General features: G+C 46.4%; 1 protein-coding gene across 1 annotated transcript in view; it reads right to left on the bottom strand.

Annotated features, from left to right (window-relative positions):
• Positions 1–21,497, bottom strand: part of LOC119455776 (protein Skeletor, isoforms B/C-like) — a gene marked incomplete at its 5' end in the record, with an annotated part of 138,327 nt that overhangs the window by 50,080 nt on the left and 66,750 nt on the right. Inside the window, 3 exons of the mRNA XM_037717238.2 lie at positions 1,668–1,833; positions 7,626–7,734; positions 20,404–20,470. Of these exons, the coding sequence (XP_037573166.2) occupies positions 1,668–1,833; positions 7,626–7,734; positions 20,404–20,470 (342 nt within the window). The remainder of the gene's footprint in view (positions 1–1,667; positions 1,834–7,625; positions 7,735–20,403; positions 20,471–21,497) is intronic.

Below are 21,497 nucleotides of genomic sequence, written 5' to 3'. Positions count from 1 at the left end.
TCATCTATTGATGAGACCACAAAGCAACAGGCGACACTGTAGCCTAGGGTTCCGGATAAATTCTGACAAAAAAAAATCGGGGTAGCTTGCACTAGTGGCGCAAGGCTAAAGACACAGCGGACCTGATCGGTTCCTAGCTGGTCCTGGCTATACGAAGTAATTCCAAGTGATGCTAAGTTATACGAAGTGTATAAGCATTTCCTCGTAGTCCGTGGCATCGGGGAACGCCTCGCAAAGCACTTGCAGTCCGAGCACACGTAGGGGAATTGGGGCGAAAGCTATGCACAGTGTACGGGCGGCGCGCAGCAGACGACACGCCGGGATTACGTGTCGTCTGCTGCTGAGTGTCACATGCGCAGTAGCGCGCAGCTGGTGGGAGCTCGGCCGAGCCGCCGCCTGAGGCGCCTGCTGCAGCCACGGACACGGCGAGCGTTCGGCGCTAATGCGGGGAAAAGGAGAAGCGCGGATGGCGTCGGCAGCACCTTTGCGCGTTGCCTCGTTGGTGCCGCTACAATTTGGTTCTCTCTCTCTTTCTCGCTCTCATTTTCTCTTTCTCTCTCCCGAGTATAGCGCGCGACGCTCCACGAGGTGGTTGCTAGGCAACGCAGTGGCAGGCGGCACACATTACGGCCGGCTTAAACAGCTCCACTGTTAAAACACAGCAACATCACATGTGAAGTTGCTTACAAAAAGAAATGTACAGGAGACCTCTTCACAGTCCAAGCGCTCGCCAACACTGAACCTGAACGTAATAACACTGAACCACAAGGAAACAAGAGTATTCGAGATTGCAAACCAAAACATTTACATAAGCAAATAACGAGATAAAAGGTACCTTAATCAAAGTTAACTTTTTGATATTCCCCATATCTTAAAAAAAAAAAACTGCCCGGTCTGTGTTGCAAGGTCACAGCGAAGCTGGCCTAGCTGGAAGTCTCGTGGATATTGTTTATAAAGAATCCTCTTCTATGGTGCCAAGCGTTAGGAAAGGCTGCATTCGGGGTAAATTTCGACTGAAGGGGGAGGGGGGGAATTTCGGGGTGATGTGCGCTCGAGTGTTTCGGTTAACTAGGGCTTTCGAGATTTTTACTAAATGCCGATCCCCCCCCCCCCCTCCCCCCCCTTTAGAGGTGTTATACGGAGCGCGCAGCTTGTTTGCCCAGTGTCCCGAGACCATTACATCGGGCACCGACATTCAATTTGGAAGGGAATAGCGAACATGTTGCGGATGATGTACGACCAAAGTTTAAACAATCTAAGTTAATTAGAGAGTCAGCATGACATCAGTGACGCTGTCGCGTGACGAATGGCAATTTCTCCAATTTTAATGCTTAGGTGTTGTTACAGGGCTGACAATATTTGTGAATTGTCCCCTATTTTCGGTTTTCATTTCTGTTTTGTAAAATGACACCCCATAGTATATATTTTTTGTATTCTCTTTCTGGAATGAAACATTTTTTTGGAGGTCAGCAGCAGAGGCGTTTGATGCGGCATTTCTGTACATTGTGGCATCCCCGTTTTCTGATAATGCTGACTTTTGCGCTGTTTGACAACACATATACCATGCAACCAATATTTGCCCTTTCCCAATTAGTTATTCCCGAAGTTTCGGACCTTGTGAATAAGCTGCAAGTTATCCAATGAGAGTGTAGCTTTAGAATCTGTACCTGGTGCCGAGCCGTCGTAACTGAAATTCTCGAGCAGCAGCGTCTTCTTGTCCTCGACGACGACCGCATCGGCGCGCGTGTTGTGTGCGCCGCTGATGTTGAGCGCGACAGTGGCTGGTCGCGGATAGTCCAGGTCACTCGGGATATCCACGTGAGCGAAGCTGGTCTGCAAAGCATAGGCTCAATAAATGCACGCAGGAATTTTTTTCAAACACTCTCAAGATTTCTGCGGACTGATCTTCAGCGGGCAGGGTGCCACGCTATTAGTTGAAAGCATAGATGCCTTGGTATATATATATATATATATATATATATATATATATATATATATATATATATATATATATATATATACGAAGGAAGTATTTCTTCGGATCCGGTGTTTCATAACTTAAAAGAAGTGCAGGCGCACGTAGAAAAACAAAAACATTTTAATTTCGACGTTTCGGCCGGGGTCCGGCCTTCATCAAGAGTGAGATTGGAAGCACGCAGAGCTCAATTTATACATTTTCTCTGTAACCAAAAAAAAAGAAAGAAAGGAAAAAAGAAGAGAGGCATCAACGTGACTACAAGCTTGCGCGTGCATACAGTGTCGGGAACAAAAAAAGAAAGTGGAACCTGATTTATGACCACAAGTACGTGTACATTTAGTGACGTCATGCATACCAACACGTACATTGACTCATGTCAAACTCATCGAAAATAGGAGAGCGAGAGAGAGACATCCACGTGACTACAAACACGCGCATGCATACTGCGTGGGGGACAAAAAAAAAAGAAATCTGCAAAAACAGAGAGTCGGTACCTGCTTTTATGACCACAGGCACGTGTACAATTAGTGACGTCATGCATACAACGCGTACATTGCCTCATGTCAAACTGAACGGAAATAGGAGGGAGCGAGAGACATCACCGCCACTAAAAACTTCGGGCGCAAATACAGTGGCGCTATAATGTGACTCCAAACCTGCACGTGCATACAATGGCGTAAAACAAATGATTGATAGGTAATTTTGAGCAACCCGCACGTGAACAGGTGCACATTCAGTCGTGTCTACAAGGGAGGAATGACGCAGCCAATTTCGCAGGTTTAAAATTAAATATGGGGTTTTACGTGCCAAAACCACGATCTGATGATGAGGCACGCCGTAGTGGGGGACTCCGGAAATTGAGGGGTTCTTTAACGTGCACATAAGTCTAAATACACGGGTGTTTTCGCAGTTCGCCCCCATATAAATGCGGCCGCCGTGGCCGGGATTCGATCCCGCGAGCTCGTGCTCAGCAGCCCAACACCATATAGCCACTGAGCAACCACGGCGGCTAATTTCACAGGTATGCGGTACAAAGGGATATGCAAAGGTACAAAGGGTATGCCATGGCAGCAGTCAGGAGAGTGTTTCTTTTCTTTCTTGTTTGAGGTTGCTTCAACTGTTGTATGACCACGCAGACGGTCAGTGCAACCCCACCTGGCTATGGAACACCGGCACTGTGACCTCCACTGACCTCTGAATTCCACGAATGGCGTTCTATGGTATTCTTTGTACAAGTGACATTCTTTGTATTTGCGGGCAAGCTGTTTCTTATACAAATTCTATGTGTGTATCAAAAATAAAATAAAGGATAAATGAAAAACTCTGGGACAAGGTGAGGTAGTGACCATCGACACAACACCCTTCTGTTGTGTTGATGTTTATTACTTCACCGTGTCGCAGAATTTTCACCCTTTGTACCTTTGCATACCACTTGTACGGCATACCTGTGAAATTGGCTGCGTCATTCCTCCCTTGTGGACACGACTGAATGTGCACCTGTTCACGTGTGGGTTACTCACAAATTACCTATCATTTTTACGCCATTGTATGCACGCGCAGGTTTGGAGTCACATTATAGCGCCCGAAGTTTTTAGTCACGGTGATGTCTCTCGCTCCCCTATTTTCGTTGAGTTTGACATGAGTCAATGTACGTGTTGGTATGCATGACGTCACTAAATGCGCACGAGCCTGTGGTCTTAGACCAGGTACATTTCTTCTTTTTTTCCTTTCTTTTTGTGGTTAGAGAAAATGTATAAATTGAGCTCTGTGTGCTTGCAATCGCACTCTTGATGAAGGCCAGACCCCGACCGAAACGTCCAAATATATATATATCGTATCTCATAATGCGTATGATAGATAACCGGTGGACTGTTAGGGTTACAGAATGGATACCAAGAGAGGGGAAGCGCAGTCGAGGACGGCAGAAAACTAGGTGGAGTGATGAAGTTAGGAAATTCGCAGGCGCAAGTTGGAATCAGCTAGCGCAAGACAGAGGTAATTGGAGATCGCAGGGAGAGCCCTTCGTCCTGCAGTGGACATCAATATAGGCTCATGATATCGTATTTCGTATTGATTTGATTTGATTTGCTTTATTTGTCTTTCCAAGAAAGAAAGGAGCAGTCACAAAAAGCTACAGCAATGAGTAGCTTGACGGGGTGACAGCCCCCTTAGAATGACAGCAACGGACAGTGCGTAGGACAAAAAAATATAAGAAATGAATAAGATCGGAGAAAATGAAAAACAATATGGCTGCAAAAACAATATGGCTGCAGTTAGGGCAAATGAACTTTATGTTGATTCAGTAAGTGACGCGAGGTTCCGGAGAAAATAAGGCAGTTCCGCCCAAACGGCGACACATTGACAGCTATCGATATGGCGTTCAATTAGTGCTGCGCTCATCGGACAGAGCTGGAAGGCGACACGTTGAGGCGAAGCAACACACGAGAAAACTGCACAGCACAAACAACACCGTCTCACAACGCTGGCGTGATGAGAAGAGCAGCGCGCCTCGATGACCTGTCCGGTCAGGTGCATTAAGGTTGATGTGTAGATACACTGGAGTTCCTGTGATCTTCCCGATGCCGTCAGCGAGTTCTGGATTAATTTTAGTCAAGGGATTAGCATCAAATAGGGAATATGTAACGCTTCTAGTGCAGTGGCTGATTCAAAGTTGAGAAGTGCTGCCTGAGAGCGGTCATTTTCCTTGGCAAGGAAGATAGTCGTCTGGATTTTATGGTCTTGATATATCAGCTCCGCAGGGAATTCACCCAGGATTGGCAATTGTGTGGAGCCATAAAAGAAGGTCTGGGGCGGTATTCTGTGAGAGTCTACCTAGTGGACTGTCCATTTCGGCTGTCGCTGATTGGCTGCTGCTTGACGTGCAGAAAGGAGACTGTCTGGCACCTTCCTGCACATCAAGCAGCAGTCAATCGGTCCATTAGGTAGACTCTTACAGAATACCGCCCCTTGTGGGTCGAGGATTTCAAGCCTGGCTGCTTGGTGCCGTGTTCGCCTACCGTCGTGTTATCCGTCGTGGCAGCAGAGTCAGTGACTGCGCTTCCGCGTGAAATGATTGAGTTTGCCACGCTTGTTGAAGGTGCGAAGGAGAGGACGAAAATCGATGCAGGTATACGCCACAACAAAAGCATTGTCTTGGCCATGCAAGCTTTGATTTGGGGCGTTTGGCACGAGTCGACGTGTAGGATTACAGTATGTTAGTTATAAATTTATTATCATTACATTTCAGGTCAACTACAGCATATTAAATATACAAACGAGGATCCCAAAGTAGAAGACTGCAATGGGACCCTAGTTAAATGTTGCATATAAATATTACAAAGATTAGCAACAGTGCGAACATTAGAATCCATCAAGTAAAAAGTAACACGAAGCCTAACACAATAAAAAAAAACATAAAAAGGTGGAATGCAAGAAAAGAAAGAACTTGAAATATAATTAGATTATATACAAACACAAATCCAGAACAAGAACTAAAGACGTACGTACATCTAGGATTTCACAAATAACCTTTTATTGAATTCCTGAATGAAAGTAACGTTGGATTTTCGAGATATAGCTACATTATTCCATAATGTGATCTCACAGAAGGATGATGATTTACCATAATACGCGTAAGTAGCAAAAACTTATTAGCAGCAAGCCTGGCGAGTTGGTAGTTATTAAAAGATCAGAATCAATGAAATTACTAGAAAGTTGATTTGTTACTTGCTCATACAATAACACAATTAGATCCAAACGAATCAATTCATTAATAGCACGATGTTGTTACAGCTAAGGACGGCATTGGCACTGCCGTCGCGAGAACAGTGAAAAATAATCCGAATAGCCCAAATTTGTAAATGGTGAAGGGATGAAAGATGGCACTGATAGGTATTCCCCCATGAGGCGATAACGTAACTGACATGACTATGTATGAAAGCAAAATAATCACAAAGAAGAGTCTGATGCGAAAAATATAAAGGTGATTTGAGTGAGTTGCGAGAGAACACTGCATATCTTTGGCTTGTTGGTCATCGGTTTCACTGGTTTTAGCAGCTCTGCCAGCATCATGTAACGTTTGCGAAGCACTTCCCTTTTAAGCGTAGTGGACGTAAACGCTTGGATAAAATGTGATTTCAGTTCGGCGTCGACATCGGCAAACTTGCACCTGACAGCGACTTGCCGCAACCGTATGTGATAGGCATCTATGGTAGCTTCACTTTACTAGCGCTAATTTCTGGCAAAATAGTTAGCGCTGGTATTCGTAGTTCGAGTGCGAGTCCAAGTATTTGGTCAGTTGCGCAACCGCCGTCGTGTGGAGGTTCGACGTCGCGGCGGTGGTCGAGGCATCGGTCGCATCAGGTGCCGGTAGCGCTTCGTCAATGTCGCAGACTTGGTCGCCACCATTGCTTTGGATCAAGCTCGATCTTTGATGCTGCATACGAGCAGGAAGTTGTCGAATATCTTTACCTACGTTCGCTAGGTGCAGCATCTCCATGGACGCGGGAAGGACGGCAGCATAGACATGCTTTGGCGTGGTGGGATCCCAACTTGCAGCGATCAAGCAGCGGCAATGATGCAGCAGATGTTTACGAATGGCGGACGGTTGAATGATTTTATCCTCATCGCCACCGTAGAGTCATAACACCGTTTATTTAACCGATTACAACAGATCATTAGCAGCGTCCACCATACTGACTTCATAGCAGTCCCAGCATGCAATCCGGAGTGATTTCGATTGTTATATGAGAGTCCGCAAAATGAAACCAAAATGTTTGTGGTAACAACACTACTCGCGGAAGGCACGAGCGTTGTTGGAATGTTCCTGCTCGCGAGGTCAACTCACAGCCTAACTTTCCATGCTGCTGGCTTGGTTCAGAGGAAGCTTTAGCTCGGGCTCAACTCCGACGCGGCCTATTCAAATACATGTAAAAAGCAGAAACGCTTTTCCGAGATAACCCCTAGACCGATTTTAATGAAATTTGTTGCATTTGAGAGCGAAAGTTAAGTTCTAGTGACTGTTGCAAGCAGAATTTCGATTTAGGGCTTCAATTTTGTTAAAAGAATTTTCAAAAATTCCAAAGTTCGAAAAAAAAAATAAAAGCACGAAGTTTACAAATTAATAGCTCTGTATTAAGAATAGATACCACAGTTGTCTAAACGGCATGCATTAGATCATTCAAAGCGGACAAGTTCGATATGTCAATTTATATATTACGTGATTTTTACGTTGTGTACATGGGTTCTGCAAAAGCTGTATTTCCATATTAATAATTTTATTGAGATTCATCTGTAATACATCAATTTTGTCCACTTTAGACATACTATTAGGTGCAATTCACAGAATTGTGATATCATTTTTAATTGCTGAGTTAGAGTTGTAAACTTGATATTTTCGTTTTCTGAAAGTTCACAGTTTTTGGCAATTTTTAATAAAAAATTGACGACCTAATAGATAATTTGAAACGAACAGTCACTAGATCTTTATTATTTCTTTTAAATGCAAGAAACATCGTCAAATTTGGTGCAGTGGTTGTCGAGAAAAACGAATTCTTCTTTTACATGTATTTAGATAGGATCACCCTAGCTAAAGCTTCCTTTTAAGGTATGTTAATGCAGTCGGCTCGTTATTCATGTGTGGTCTTACCTGGGCTTTTTTGCAGTAAACGCTGAACCACTTAAAGTCTGTAATTTTCTTTCCTGCTGGCAGCTTGAGCACGACGGTGTTCTTGTTATACGCCGTCAGAGGTTTGGCACTGAAAAAAAAAAAGCGTTATGGTTTTTTTTTTCGTTAGTCAAGGAAAACAATATTTACAGGAGAAGGCAAAAGAATGCCTGCATATTGTAACCGGCGCGAAATATTCCTGAACATGTTCACTGCACCATCGGAAGTGATTCACGCTCCAGAGCTCCATCTTAGGCGCCCAAACCATACCAGCGATGGTATACTGCCTGAACAATAAAAAGCAATGTGTCCGGCGGACAAACAATAACCGGAAGCGTCGTGCCGATGCCGAAAGTGTAAATGCAAAACAAGTAAAAATAAAATAAGAAGAGGTCAGGTAAATGGATCGTCGGATCCACGAGAGTCAACGTACGACTTCATTCTTGCGACGTACATGACTTCTGGCTGCATTTGTCCGATCATCCAAATAATGCGGTATCGCCAAATACTCGAAATTATTACGCGATATGACTTCAACTGACTGCTAACACCTTTAATTCGTAGTTGAGCCCCGTTAATTCTGGCGTACCCCAATGTTCCGTACTCGGGCCTCTCTGAATTGCTTCCCATACATATTAATCATTTGCCGCAATGCGTGTCCTACAACATTCTCTTATTCACCGATGATTGTGTAGTCATCCGAGAAATTACTGACCAAAATGATGTTACTACTCTTCAAAACAATGTCAACTCTATATCTAGCTGGTGTGGTTGATGGAAGCTCAACACAACTAAATGTAAGGTATTACGTGTGCCGCGTACAACTACTTGCGCTGCTTCTTGCTTGATCAAGAACTCTGCATGCGAATTCGTTACGTCCTGCTGGTACCTAGGTGTTCACGTAACTTCGTCTTTTACTTGGTCTCTTCATATTAGAAAAATAATTAGCAATGCTAACTGCCCGTTAGGATACCCCCGACGCAAGTTTTCATGTGTTCCTTTTTCTTAAAAACTCCTCCTTTACAAAATTTTAGTCCCAAGTAAACTCAAATATGCCACTTCATCTGGGACCCCAGCACTGACGTATTAACCTCTGCCCTCGAGCTGGTCCAAAATAACTGTCCGCATTATTCTCCGAAACTACAGTCGTGCTGCCCGTCACTTTAATGAAAGGGCCTTTACAGCTTGCGTCACTCGCCTGTCGCTGCAAGTGCTCTCGCTTATGTCTCTTTGACAAATTATACTGCAGTCCCGCCCTGCACATGACCTTATTCTTCCTCCATCATACATTTCACCTCGTTTCGATCATGCACGAAAGTTGGGAATAATGTCGTGCTTAACGCAAACATGTTATCAATCATTTATACCCGACACCTACCCCCTTCCGTGCTTAGATCTAAGCTGGAGCTTGAGCCGCTGGATGTGAGTGGCTTCGCGGTTAGACGACGCATGGCAGACGGCGACGTGAGTGGCTCTATAAGGTAGTTGACGGGAGAAGTTCGCTCCAGATCGCGGTGTGGTCCATTGTATTTAGGAAGAAGTTTTGAAGCGAGCCCTGGTGTGCGGTTCGGTACGGACAGCCAAACGAGGGTTCCCGGGAGAAAAGTTGGAGTCGAGTTTTGGGCACCCTGTTTTGATTTTTGGTGGTTTTGGTCGTCCTAAGTGAAGCGGCGGGTAAAATGACGATATTCTTCAGCTTGTCTGGCGGCGTCCAAGATTGGCAGGCATTCTGACGGGTCTGGGTGGTAGGGCATAATGATATCGATTGTATGGGAAGGATGACGGCAGTAAATAAGACAGAAAGAGGAGACACCGGTAGTACCTTGCATTGCGGTAATGTAGGCGGAGGAGACGAATGGAAGAACTAGGTCCCAATTGGAGTGGTCGGATGCGATGTACATAGCGAGCATGTCCCCAAGCGTGCGATTTAAGCGTTCCGTGGTACCATTGGTCTGTGGGTGATAGGCGGTGCATGTGCGATAAACAACAGCGCAATCAGCAAGCAATTTTTCAATGACTTCAGACAAGAAGACGCGGCCTCGGTCGCCCAGGAGTTCACGAGGGCCTCCATGACGAAGCACAAAACGGCGCACTATAATGGTGGCGACTTCCTGCGCTGTAGCGGCCCGGAGGGCAGCGGTCTCTGCATAGCCTTGACAATTTTTTAGGCGCAAACAATAGTGACGGCACAAAAGGAAGTTCGAACATAGGACAGGACACAGGCTTTTTGCCGCGTCTCTTGTTTCCGCCTAAAAAAATTGTCAGTATGCACCAACTGGACCCACAGAAAGCATAGCCTGTTAAGTGGTCGACGGCAACTACAATCCAGCGGTTGCCGGAGGCAGTCGAGCAAAGTGGCCCATACAGATCGACACGGACACGATCAAAGGGTTGAGATGAGCATGGAAGGGGTTGGAGTTCACCGGCGGAGAGGTGCGATGAAGATTTGCAACGCTGACATTCACGGCAAGAACGGACGAAGTTCCGAACGAAGGTGTACATTTCACGCCATTATAGTAGCGGTGCCGAAGTCGTTCGTACATCTTGAAAACGCCGGCGTAGCCACACGTGGTTCGAGTGGAAAGAGGATCCCTGATCTCAAGGCTCTCGGGAGGAAGAGCAACCATGTACGTTCCTCTGGGACATAGTTGCGTCGGTACAGGAGTTGATCACGGACCGCAAAATGAGGAACTTGGTGCCGAAGTGTTCGAGAGGCCGGAACTGTTGAGGTATCTGAGAGAAGGTCGAAAAGGATGCAGTATAGGGGTCATTGTGTTGTTCGGCAGCAACGGTGTCAAAGTCAAGGGACGACAACGTGCGCACAGGGGGGACTCACAGGGGGGACTCACGAGTGACCTCTGGCGAGAGTGGTGAGCGGGATAGAGCGTCAGCGACGGAATTATTTCGTCCGGAACGACACACCACGCGTATGTCGTACTTCTGGATTCGCAGGGCGCAGCAAGCGAGGCGGCCAGATGGGTCTTTTAAATTCGAAAGCCAACACAGCGCATGGTGGTCGGTCACTACGTCAAAAGAGCGGCCATATAATTAAGGGCGAAACTTGCCAAGCGCCCAGACAATGGCCAAGCACTCCTTTTCCGTGACACTGTAATTGCCCTCCGCCTTGGTCCCCGTGCGGCTCGCATAATCCACGACGTATTCTGCGTGGCAAGGATGACGCTGTGCAAGCACACCTCTAAGGCCTACACCACTTTCGTCGGTATGTACTTCGGAATGAGCTTGAGGGTCAAAATGGCGAAGAATAGGTGGCGTCGTGAGAAGACAGTGCAAGGTGGTAAACGCATGGTCACAGGCAGGGGGCCAGGATGAGAGGTCTTTGGCGCCACGAAGCAGTTGTGTGAGGAGTGATAGGATCGATGCAAAATTTGGAACAAAACGCCGGAAATAAGAGCACAAGCCGATGAAACCGAGAGGTTCTTTCAGTGTAGTAGGATTAGGAAATGCAGAGACGGCACGTAATTTCTCGCACTCCGCAAGAATGCCGTCCTTGGACACAACGTGGCCGAGGATTGTCAACTTTCGTGCAGCAAAGCGACATTTCTTGAGATTTAGCTGCAGACCGGCGTTTTTCAAGGAACTCAGTACGTGCTGAAGGCGGCGCAGCTGTGTTCCGAAATCAGGCGCTAACACCACGATGTCCTCAAGGTAACACAGGCAGATATCCCATTCAAGGCCGCGCATAACGCGATCCATCATCCTTTCGAATGTAGCGGCCTCGTTGCAAAGTCCGAAAGGCATGACGGTGAACTCATTTAGACCATCTGGCTTAACAATGGCAGTTTTTGGGCGATCGGCCTCCGCCATCGGGACCTGCCAGTAGCCTGACCGAAAGTCCAATGAAGAGAAAAACTCGGCGCCTTGTAAGCAGTCCAGAGCATCATGAATGCGTGGCAGCGGGTGAACATCTTTTATCGTGATCTTGTTTAAGCGCCAAAAATCTATACAGAAGCGCATGGAACTGTTCTTATTTGTGACAAGTACCACGGGAGAAGCCCACGGGCGCTGTGAGGGTTTAATCACGCCTCCACGGATCATGTCGTCGGCCTAGTCTGCAATGACGCGGGGTTCCGTAACGGATACGCGATACGGACGTTGGCGCAGCGGTGAGTGAGGCCAGTGTCGATGTGGTGCTCGTCTGTTGATGTGCGGCCTCAGGATGCTTGTGTGAAGTAGAAAGTGCGGACGTGCTGCAGAATGGTAAGAAGCTGAATCGCTGCGAAGGTGTCAGATCCTCGGCGATGAATGGACTGAAGACATCCGTAGATGTTGGGTCAGAAGTGGAAAGGGCACTCAGGTTAAGGACGGCAGCAGAGGACGCCTCATCGGGGACGGAGACAAATGCATAGAATCGACGGTCTCGACGTGGTCAAGCATTCGTGACGAAGCAATGTGAGCGGCGATTAAAGCGGGTTATAAATGGGAAGTGTGCGGCAACCGGCAGCGAGGTCAACAGTAGCGAAAGGCAGAGAAAGTGGTCGGATGGCGTGAAGAAGACCGTTCCATAAGAGATAGCACCACATGAGACTGGTACGAGTGCTGACGAGCCCCGCGGTATATTGACGACACTTCTCCCTTGGGAAGTTTAGTGGAAGAATGAGCATCAATGAAGGAGAGGTCACTGAGTTGGGTGAATTCAACCTCAGCACGAGCGCAATCGATTACAGCGTTATGGAAAGAGAAAATCCCATCCTAGAATAATTGCGTGGGAGCACGATGAGATAACTACAAACTCTATAGTGTATACCCGTGAGCAAAAGTATACGGACCACAGGGTTGCCAAAAAAACTGAATTTCTTCGTAATTAACAAGCATAAACTGGAATTGACGAGTAAACTGAAAAGTTTCCAATGCTAAGTTTGTACTGCAGTCCTCAATTTCAAGTTGCGTTCACATGCAGAGAAAAAATTGGGCTTTATCGCGCAACCCCTGGTCCGTATAATTTTGCTCACGGGTGTACATAACGTCTTGATTCATCACACGATCACACGGACTGTACACGCTGCGGTTGGTTCAATGCGTTGAGCATGTGCAATCGAAAGTGACAATCCAGAAAGAGGCGTCGTGACCTTACAGAGTGAGCGGAAAAATGTAACATCCATAACAGAAACAGCTGCGCCGGTATCAACAAGAGCGACTGTAGAGACACCTTCAGCAAACCCGTCAATAACATTAGCAAGTAAGGAAAGAGGACTTGGGCATTTCGAAACTTGCGCAGTCCTTGCCTCGGGAACCTGCGTGGTCTAGTTTCCCTGGTCGTTAGATACGGGCCGCCGACGCATCGGTGAAAGCGACCGGCGACGGCGATAGAGTGTAGTGTGCATTGGGGTCGACCGGGTGACGAGGCACCCGTAGCTCATTGTCGATTGTTTGCACACGGCGGCAGAACCTTGCCACGTGTCTGGGATACTTACATGCAAAGCATATCAGGCCGATTGTCGTGCGTGCGCCACGGGTTGGCAACAGGAGGGCCGACCCAAGAGACGTGAAGAGGAGGGCGGCGCACGGGCTGCTCAAAAGGTGGTGCTGGCTCTATGCGTGGCCTGGCAGCTACCGCAGCATAAGTGAGCGGAGCGCCCACACGCAGCTGCTAGGGAGCAACCGGCAGTGTGTCTTCCCCTTCAATGACGTTGTGCAGAGTGGATGGCAAACGTCTGGCAGGCACCTTGGTGAAGGGTACCAGGAACATCTGTCGTGCGACTTCTTCGCGGACAAAGTCCTTAATTTATGTGATCAGCGACGCTTAATTGGTCGGAACCAATGGCTAGGCTGGAGATCGACGCATCCGTTGTATAGGAGGAGGCCACGTCAAAGCTCGCTGCTTGCGTAGCTCGTCGTATAGCTCTGACAGAGGGTGATAAGATGGGAACAGTGCTCGCGTTCTTCGCCAGTAGCATTTCGAAGGCATCATCATCAATTCATTTCATGATGAGCTTAATTCGGTCCGCTTTCGACATAGTGGCGTTGACGCGTTTACACACTCTTAATCCAGTTACTCATAGCTTCCAGGTAAAACTGACGTTCCACATATTTTTACTGGAACGAACCTCATCTTTATGTGGATCCGGCCTTTTTGCGAACAATATGGGTATGAGAAATCGCGGTCTCTTCATTTTTTCTTAATTTTTTCTTCGTTTAAGTGGAACATGTCAACTTTAAGACTTGTTCGATTTGCTCTGTTGCCTTTACTATTTCCCCGTTCCACTTAAACTTTGTGAACGAGATACTTCTTTTTTCTTCTGTTCTGCACAGATCGACGACGTCCTCTACGTAAACCGTGTCCCATGCGCGTGTGCGCAAACGCTGCTCGGCTCAGACTTTGCAGACGGCGGGACGGTCAAATATTTCTGTGAATGCTGTCTTGAACGTAGACCACGTTCGAAAATCCACCTCATGGTTTTTGAAGCAGATTGGCAACACCGCACAATAAAAAAAAAAAAAAGAACGACGTTTGTTAGCTTAGTCGAGTCGCCGCATTTGTTATGAGCGCTTGTAGGACGCAAGCCAATCCTCAATGTCGTTGTCGTCCGTCCCGCCGAAGATGGTAGTGGCTAATAGTGCCAGCGCAGAGGACGGGCGGTGACGGGAGCGTCTGCTGATCGGCATCTGGCATGGTGGAAGGTAGCGTCCGAATGCGAAGTTACAGGGTGATAGAGCTGAAGGGGACCCAGCACGTCCACCAATTATAAAGGACGTTTATCACACGAAGGGCCCACGACGGGTGCTTCACCGAGGACAGCCTCCAAGCTCGAGCTTCTGCGGCACGTGACGCTGTTGGCAATGCTGCTGCCTCTGCCAAGGCGTCCTTGTTCATTACAATAGGTATATGTATACATCAGGCCCGTCGCCAGGAATCTTTTTCGGGGGGCACTTGCTGAAGGCTTACACTATTTGAGGAAAGCGCCTATTTTTCTGTAATTATTTTCGGCAAAAATCGCAGTATGTAAATTATGTCAGTTTTTAAATACTATTTTATTAATAATTTCATATTTTTACTTTTGCGATGAATCTTCCTAATAGTATAATATTTTTATGCGGACGATTCGTCTCAATAGACTTCATTAATAAAATTCAAACAGCTTTACTCAGAGCCAAAAATAAAAAAAGACAGAGTGGAAATGTTCGTTTTATTGAGGCACATTTTCCCCTTCCTATTCCACATAATAGGCCTTCGAGCCATCCTCCAATAAATACATTTTCATCATCATCATCATTGAGGCACACTGTCAGGTGCGGCGTACTCCACTCTTTTGTGATGCTCTGGGTAGTATACGCGGCGGCCTGTTCAGTCAGTGTACTCAGCGCCGTAGGACATGGGCATGAAAAGATCAAAATTTTTTTTTTTTTTGGGGGGGGGGCAGCCGCCTGGCTACGCGCCTGGTTATATGCACATGCCTTCGCTGTAAATAAGAAGCCAACAAACAATGACACCAAGGACAACATAGGGGAAATTATTTGAACTTACTAATTGAAATAAAGAAATGATAAATTAATGGAAATGAAAACGGTTGAAAAAACAAATGTCCGCAGGTGGGGAACGAACCCACGTCTTCGCATTACGCGTGCGATGCTCTCACCATTGAGCTACCACGGAGCCGTTTTCCCATCCACTTTCTGGGGTATTTATGTTTTACGACTAGAATTATCCCTGGGAGTGTTAGCCAGCGCCACCACCCACAAACCTAAGCGGCGGATGTGGAACATCCTTTCTGCCGCAGGCGTCACGAGCACGTGATCTTTTTGAATGATGGCAACTGGTCAATAAACCCACATATGCTACCTGAAGGCATCAATGTTGCCGGATTCCAGCCCTCGTTATGTAATGAACGAGAAGAAAGTGAACCGAGGGGCATGATTTTTATTATTCGTATCATAAGAAGCCAACAAACAATGACACCAAGGACAACATAAATTAATTGTACTTACTAATTGAAATAAAGAAATGATAAATTAATGGAAATGAAAACGGTTGAAAAAACAAATGTCCGCAGGTGGGGAACGAACCCACGTCTTCGCATTACGCGTGCGATGCTCTCACCATTGAGCTACACCATTGAGCTCCTACATCCGCCGCTTAGGTTTGTGGGTGGTGGCGCTGGCTAACACTCCAAGGGTTAATTCTAGTTGTAAAGCATAAATACCCCAGAAAGTGGATGGGAAAACGACTGCGCGGTAGCTCAATGGTGAGAGCATCGCGCGCGTAATGCGAAGACGTGGGTTCGTTCCCCACCTGCGGACAGTTGTTTTTTCAACCATTTTCATTTTCCATTAATTTATCATTTCTTTAATTCAAGTAGTAAGTACAAGTAATTTCCCCTATGTTGTCCTTGCTGTCATCGTTTGTTGGCTTCTTATGATATGAATAATAAAAGTTGGGCCCCTCGGTTCCCTTTCTTCTCGTATACTATATATATATATATATATATATATATATAGTGCGTGTAGGCTTTCCCCGTTTCACGCCCCTCACAAGCAGAAAAATCTGTCATTCCACTTTGTGAAGATGGATGACCGGCGAAGCTGTTTAGCACACGACGCAGAGCACTCGACTTGCGTTGTCTTACATGCCCCTCGGGAATGATCTTCACCGGTGCTTGCCGCCGCCGATTGAATTCTCGCAACTGTTCTCGCCGTCGCTATTCGTAGGCGCGCTGCTACCCGGGAGTGCGCACTATACGCGGCCTCCACATTACGACGAGAGAAGTGACATTCAAAATGGAGAACGGCAGCTTGTCTTGCCGACAACGCACGACGGCCCCACCGCCCCGGAAGAGCGGAAGGAAATAGGCACGCACGAGCTTGGAACGACGACAAAGAGGGCGGTGTGAACGTAGACATGGCCGACGCGGCCGCACAGCAGTAAATATTTGAGAAACCTTTATTATCTATCAGAGACACTACTTATATTGAAAATGGTGCCTATTAATAACTAATTTACTCAAAATGAATTTCCAAGTGATGAGGAGTGTAAGGTTTCGCTTAGAATTACGCAATCTTACATCAAATTCGGCACCTGAGTTTTTGCTCACGGAGTTGAAAAATGCACGGAAGCCTAGCCACATGCCTTCGCTGTAATAATATATGTTAAAAAACATTAATACAAGGTCCAGGAGTCGCACTGGAAAAGTGGGCAAAAACAGTGTAATCATTTGGACATACATAGATGGTACAGGATGTCCACGAGGCGTCCCCATCACATGGTCGCGATTCTTCCAAGTAGAAAAGAGTGCATGTGTGAGCACTGCAGGCGGTCTGCCTATAAAAACACCCCAGGGGCCGTACAGATGCGCTTAGGCAAAATGCACAGATGTCTCATTCCATTGTTGTTAATGATGAAATCACATATAAAAGCTTGTCAACGTTTAACAATTTCCCTCACAACAATTTGTGCTATGCTGTTGACACTCAAGCAGGTTTTCAACAGCAAGAAAAGGAATCAGCCTCCCCTGTTTTGAGCATTGGGTCAATGCAGGCAATAAACATTTTGCTAATACAGTCCGTCAGGGAATACCAGATTAGATTGTACCTTGAGGCTTTCCTTGCACTTTCTTATTTTGGTCTATTAATCTAACTTGAAATGGCTCCTATTAGCACTGTCTAACATTTATCTAATATAGGTTAACTACATGACTAGCCTAAGAGATTGGTACCGCACGAAGAGCGATGGAACAAAAATGTTACGCCTAACGTTAAGAGACAGGAAGAGAGCGGTGTGTATCAGAAAACAAACAGGGATAGCCGATATTCTAGTTGACATTAAGCGGAAGAAATGGAGCTGGGCAGGCCATGTAATGCGTAGGATGGATAACCGGTGGACCATTAGGGTTACAGAATGGTACCAAGAGAAGGTAAGCGCAGTCGAGGACGGCAGAAAACTAGGTGGAGTGATGAAGTTAGGAAATTCGCAGGCGCAAGTTGGAAACAGCTAGCGCAAGACAGGGGTAATTGGAGATCGCAGGGAGAGGTCTTCGTCCTGCAGTGGACATAAATATAGGCTGATGATGATGATGATGATGATGAAGGAACCATAATATCCGCCCCAGTTGCACATTTGGTATTCTGTGGTTTTCAGCCCCACTTTAAGATAATGTGCTGAAGCAAGTAGAAACACACGTATGTCAACGAGATTGGTAGCAGATTGGCAATGATAGCTTCCTGTTTTACGCTTTCCACAAACAAATAAATATACTCCCAACAACGTACTTCATGTTTGCCGTGGGGCTACGCCGACGCACTACGTACTGCAGCATATGGACTTGAGCTTCTTGGTACAGATTCACAGTATATATACCTACTGACAGCGCGAGACACATGACGAGAAAGTAGACGACGCCCATGTCTTAAAATGCTATGATACTACGTAAAGAAGTGACTGCAGCTCCCCAAAAGCTTGTGGTCCGGCTTTTACGCCTTCCGAAATATTCAGAGATGATTCCAATACATAATTACAGCACACGCGCGCGGTGAACTAGCCAGGCGAGCGCTAAGATTGAAGTTCACAACACAAATTCCATTCCACGTCCAGTAACCACACAAAGCTCATTTGCGGCTTCCTTGAGGGGCAAGACGTGGGCTTTCGGGTTGGTGCTTGCTGCTGCCTTCGGAGTAAGAATATAGCTAGGAGCAGTCACCGCTTATGCGCAATTATGAGCAATTTAAAAACACGATTTCTTTAGGGGCTGACACTATAAGCACAGGTAGCGCGAGGATCTCACTGCGCGGACATGAGGACATCACTGCAGCCGAATTCCGATGCGGGTAGCTATACGGGCTTGTTGATCGGTCATCTTCTAATTTTTTGTAGCACAGGCAGAACGACCCCGACATAGAAGGCACATGAGACAACATACCGCGCTCAACGACCAGCTTTGAACAGCTGTGAACCACAGCCATTTCTCCGCGCACTGAATGAACTTCAAGCTGCTGTTGCGTGCTCCAAAACAAATTTACATTTCACATCGCTTTTAAATTAGAAAACACGCGTATTATGTGATCCCAATAAATACAGGGCCATTATATCATAACGCACAGACTTTTTTTCATTACATTTGCAAAATCATGCGGCGTTTGCCACAAAACCTGGCAGCAAACAACTCTCGGGGTCGCATCAGCCGCATCCTTGAAATCGCAGTAGCATGAAATGAGCCCTCTAAAAATCGCACTGCGACGCCTGCGATCAGTCGCAGTGCAGTCGCAGCATGTGAAACAGCCTTTACACCGTGACCGTATCCATCCCTAACCACTCCGTTCTCTCATAATCCCGCGTTCTCATTGGCTTGCGACAAGCGATGCTTTTTGTGCTTTGTGGTTATTGAAGCGCAGTCTGAATCACGTTTTCGTCCGAATAATGTATTTCATGTCACAGACGTCACAGTGCAACATGTAGACCAAATTGCTACGGCCACAGTTGAGATCATCTCTGATTTTGAAGGTGAAGTCAGTAAATGTTGCCTGAGCAGTGTCAGGCGTGGACAGGTTTGCACACTTTGCAATGTGGTTTATTACATGGCTGGCAGCCCGAAGAGGTCGTTTCCGTTACAGATGTTTTGGAGCTATTCAGGAAATACCTCAAGTTCCTCCCGCGACGGCACACCACTCGCGGCAGATGTGTAAAGATGGAGGACGAATGACTGCTCTGTTGTATAATAATACAATGCTTAGACAAAATGATCTCAACGTGACGTAAAGCTGGTAAATGGGTCAGAATACGGTTTCTTTGATTTTCATCAAGACGTGTGGTCGGGCCAGCCTAAATTTACTTTCTGTCCAGCGCTCGCGCTTTCCCAATGGCATCGTGCACATTGGTTTCCGGGATACGGATCGAGGCTTCTTCGCGCTTTCCGCTTTGGCTGTCAAACGCATAACGGCGGAGCAAATACGGCGATATCTATGATCTTGTGAGTAGGGAATGCTTGTCTACTCTTGAACTGCAGGTACTGTTGGCAGTCGGTCGGCTTTTTATTCAATGTTGTGCAGAGAGAACTTATAGTTCATTTCGAATAATTAACTCTGTGTGAATGAGTGGATGAACGCATATAATTGATATCTGATATGAATGTTGTAAGACTTGTATCGTCATGTTGCCCAAATGAAAAAGAAGTCGTCCAGGAATCTTTTATAAATTATAGGCTTAAATGGCAGGGATACAAGGAAAGGCTCTTGAAGTGATATCATAAGGATATTTGCATATAGTTAGGCGCAATCTTTGTTCCCGTTGTAGTTCCGCTAACCTGAAGAAAATGTCTACAGTTAAATTCCTAGCTGTAATTGTATAGGCAATTGTAGATTAGGGTCAAATATGCAATAAAGTTTAGGTGACGAAAGGATATGAAAAACCAACAACTTGCTGCCGTCGGGACTTTTGCATCACGCGTGCGGCGCTCTCTACCGCACGCGTTGAACCCATTTGTTTAAGACACTGGAGTTAATTGATCAGTGGCGAATAACGTTTTCTTCTCGAATTATTAAAACATTATCTGCTGTTGGAGCACATGTTGTTCAAGTCAGTCGAGATAAAAAAATGTTCGTCCAGTACGGAAGGAAGGGTTTGTCAGAACACAAGAATTGCAATGCCAACACCCTTGTTTGCAAGTTATGGGATAGATATTATTCACGACCAGTATTATTGTATTGCCAAAAAAAAGTTATCTCTGCTGCAAAACTGGCTGTGTTCAGAAACAGGTGGTTACAGCGAACAATCGTGAAGAACCATGTGCTGTGACATGGAAAGTTAATTGTTTACCTGTCGACTGGAATAATTGTGCCCGATCCATCTGGCTTGTCCGTGGTGCCAATGAGGAAGTGGGCATCTGAAACAAGTGAAAAACAATGCACATGAGCGATTTTCTTCAGAAGAGGATGCTTGGAACGGCATGCTTTTTTTAAAATAATATACTGTCGTTCCGAGAGAAAGCTGTCATGGTGTTCTAAGGCATCCCATAGAGTTGAGGTTGAATTGTGTGCGGTATGTGCTCATAGTTGGTTGTTTGAGCGGATAACCGTCAGCAGAAATCGTTGATGGATTATACTAGACAAGACGGTGTCTTTTTTTCGAGAGCTGAACGAAATGCTTGCGCGCTAGAGCTTCCTGAAGTCCACGCTGCTGCCGTCACAGTGCGTATTCCTTATTTTTCACGTACGCATGGAAACTCACACGTTCTAGCTGCTTGTGTCACCATACTAGCAACCCTGGAGGAGACGTGCTGGTGCACGTGACACGGCAAATTTGTCGCTAATTTCTGGTAATACATACTGACGTAATACTAATGTCCCTTCCAAAATTCATTTTTCACTGATGACTGCGTTATTTGCAAATAGTAAATAAATAACACTTCTCACATTCCAAGAGTAGTAGTGATAGTAGTAATAGAAAACATTTATTTCTCCACAAAAGAAAACGAGCACTGAAGCTTCTTCGCACGGCGGTAGGTAGGCTCCTCAAGTCCTACAGCAGCAGCTGCCTGCCGTGCCCGTCTTACCAGCCGGCGCAGCTCCGACCCAGCCATTGCTGCCCCCCACTGGTCGTGGGTTGGGAATGGGTCGAAGGTTGGTTGAAAAAACAATTGGCAGAGCCCATCTCACGGTGACTGTCAGCGGTAATGCGTTTAGCATTGAATCAACATAGCGACACAGCGTATTGTCACCGTTGAAACGAGTTATGTATGAGGCGTGCACTGCAGCGGGACTCGTTTCCCTAAGAACACTTGGCGCCGCCTAGCACCGCCTACGCGAAGTATGCGTGTGGCCTCTGAAATACATGGCGCGCCAGTGCATGCGAACGTTTAGAAACGCGGCAATCGAACTCCTCTGTCGCACGTCTTTCTGGACACGCCGCGC

This window comes from Dermacentor silvarum, chromosome 1 (genome assembly GCF_013339745.2).
Source record: "Dermacentor silvarum isolate Dsil-2018 chromosome 1, BIME_Dsil_1.4, whole genome shotgun sequence".
Classification (NCBI taxonomy): Eukaryota; Metazoa; Arthropoda; class Arachnida; order Ixodida; family Ixodidae; genus Dermacentor; species Dermacentor silvarum.
Note: the sequence above shows the minus strand (reverse complement) of the source record. Positions and strands in the feature narration are given on the sequence as shown.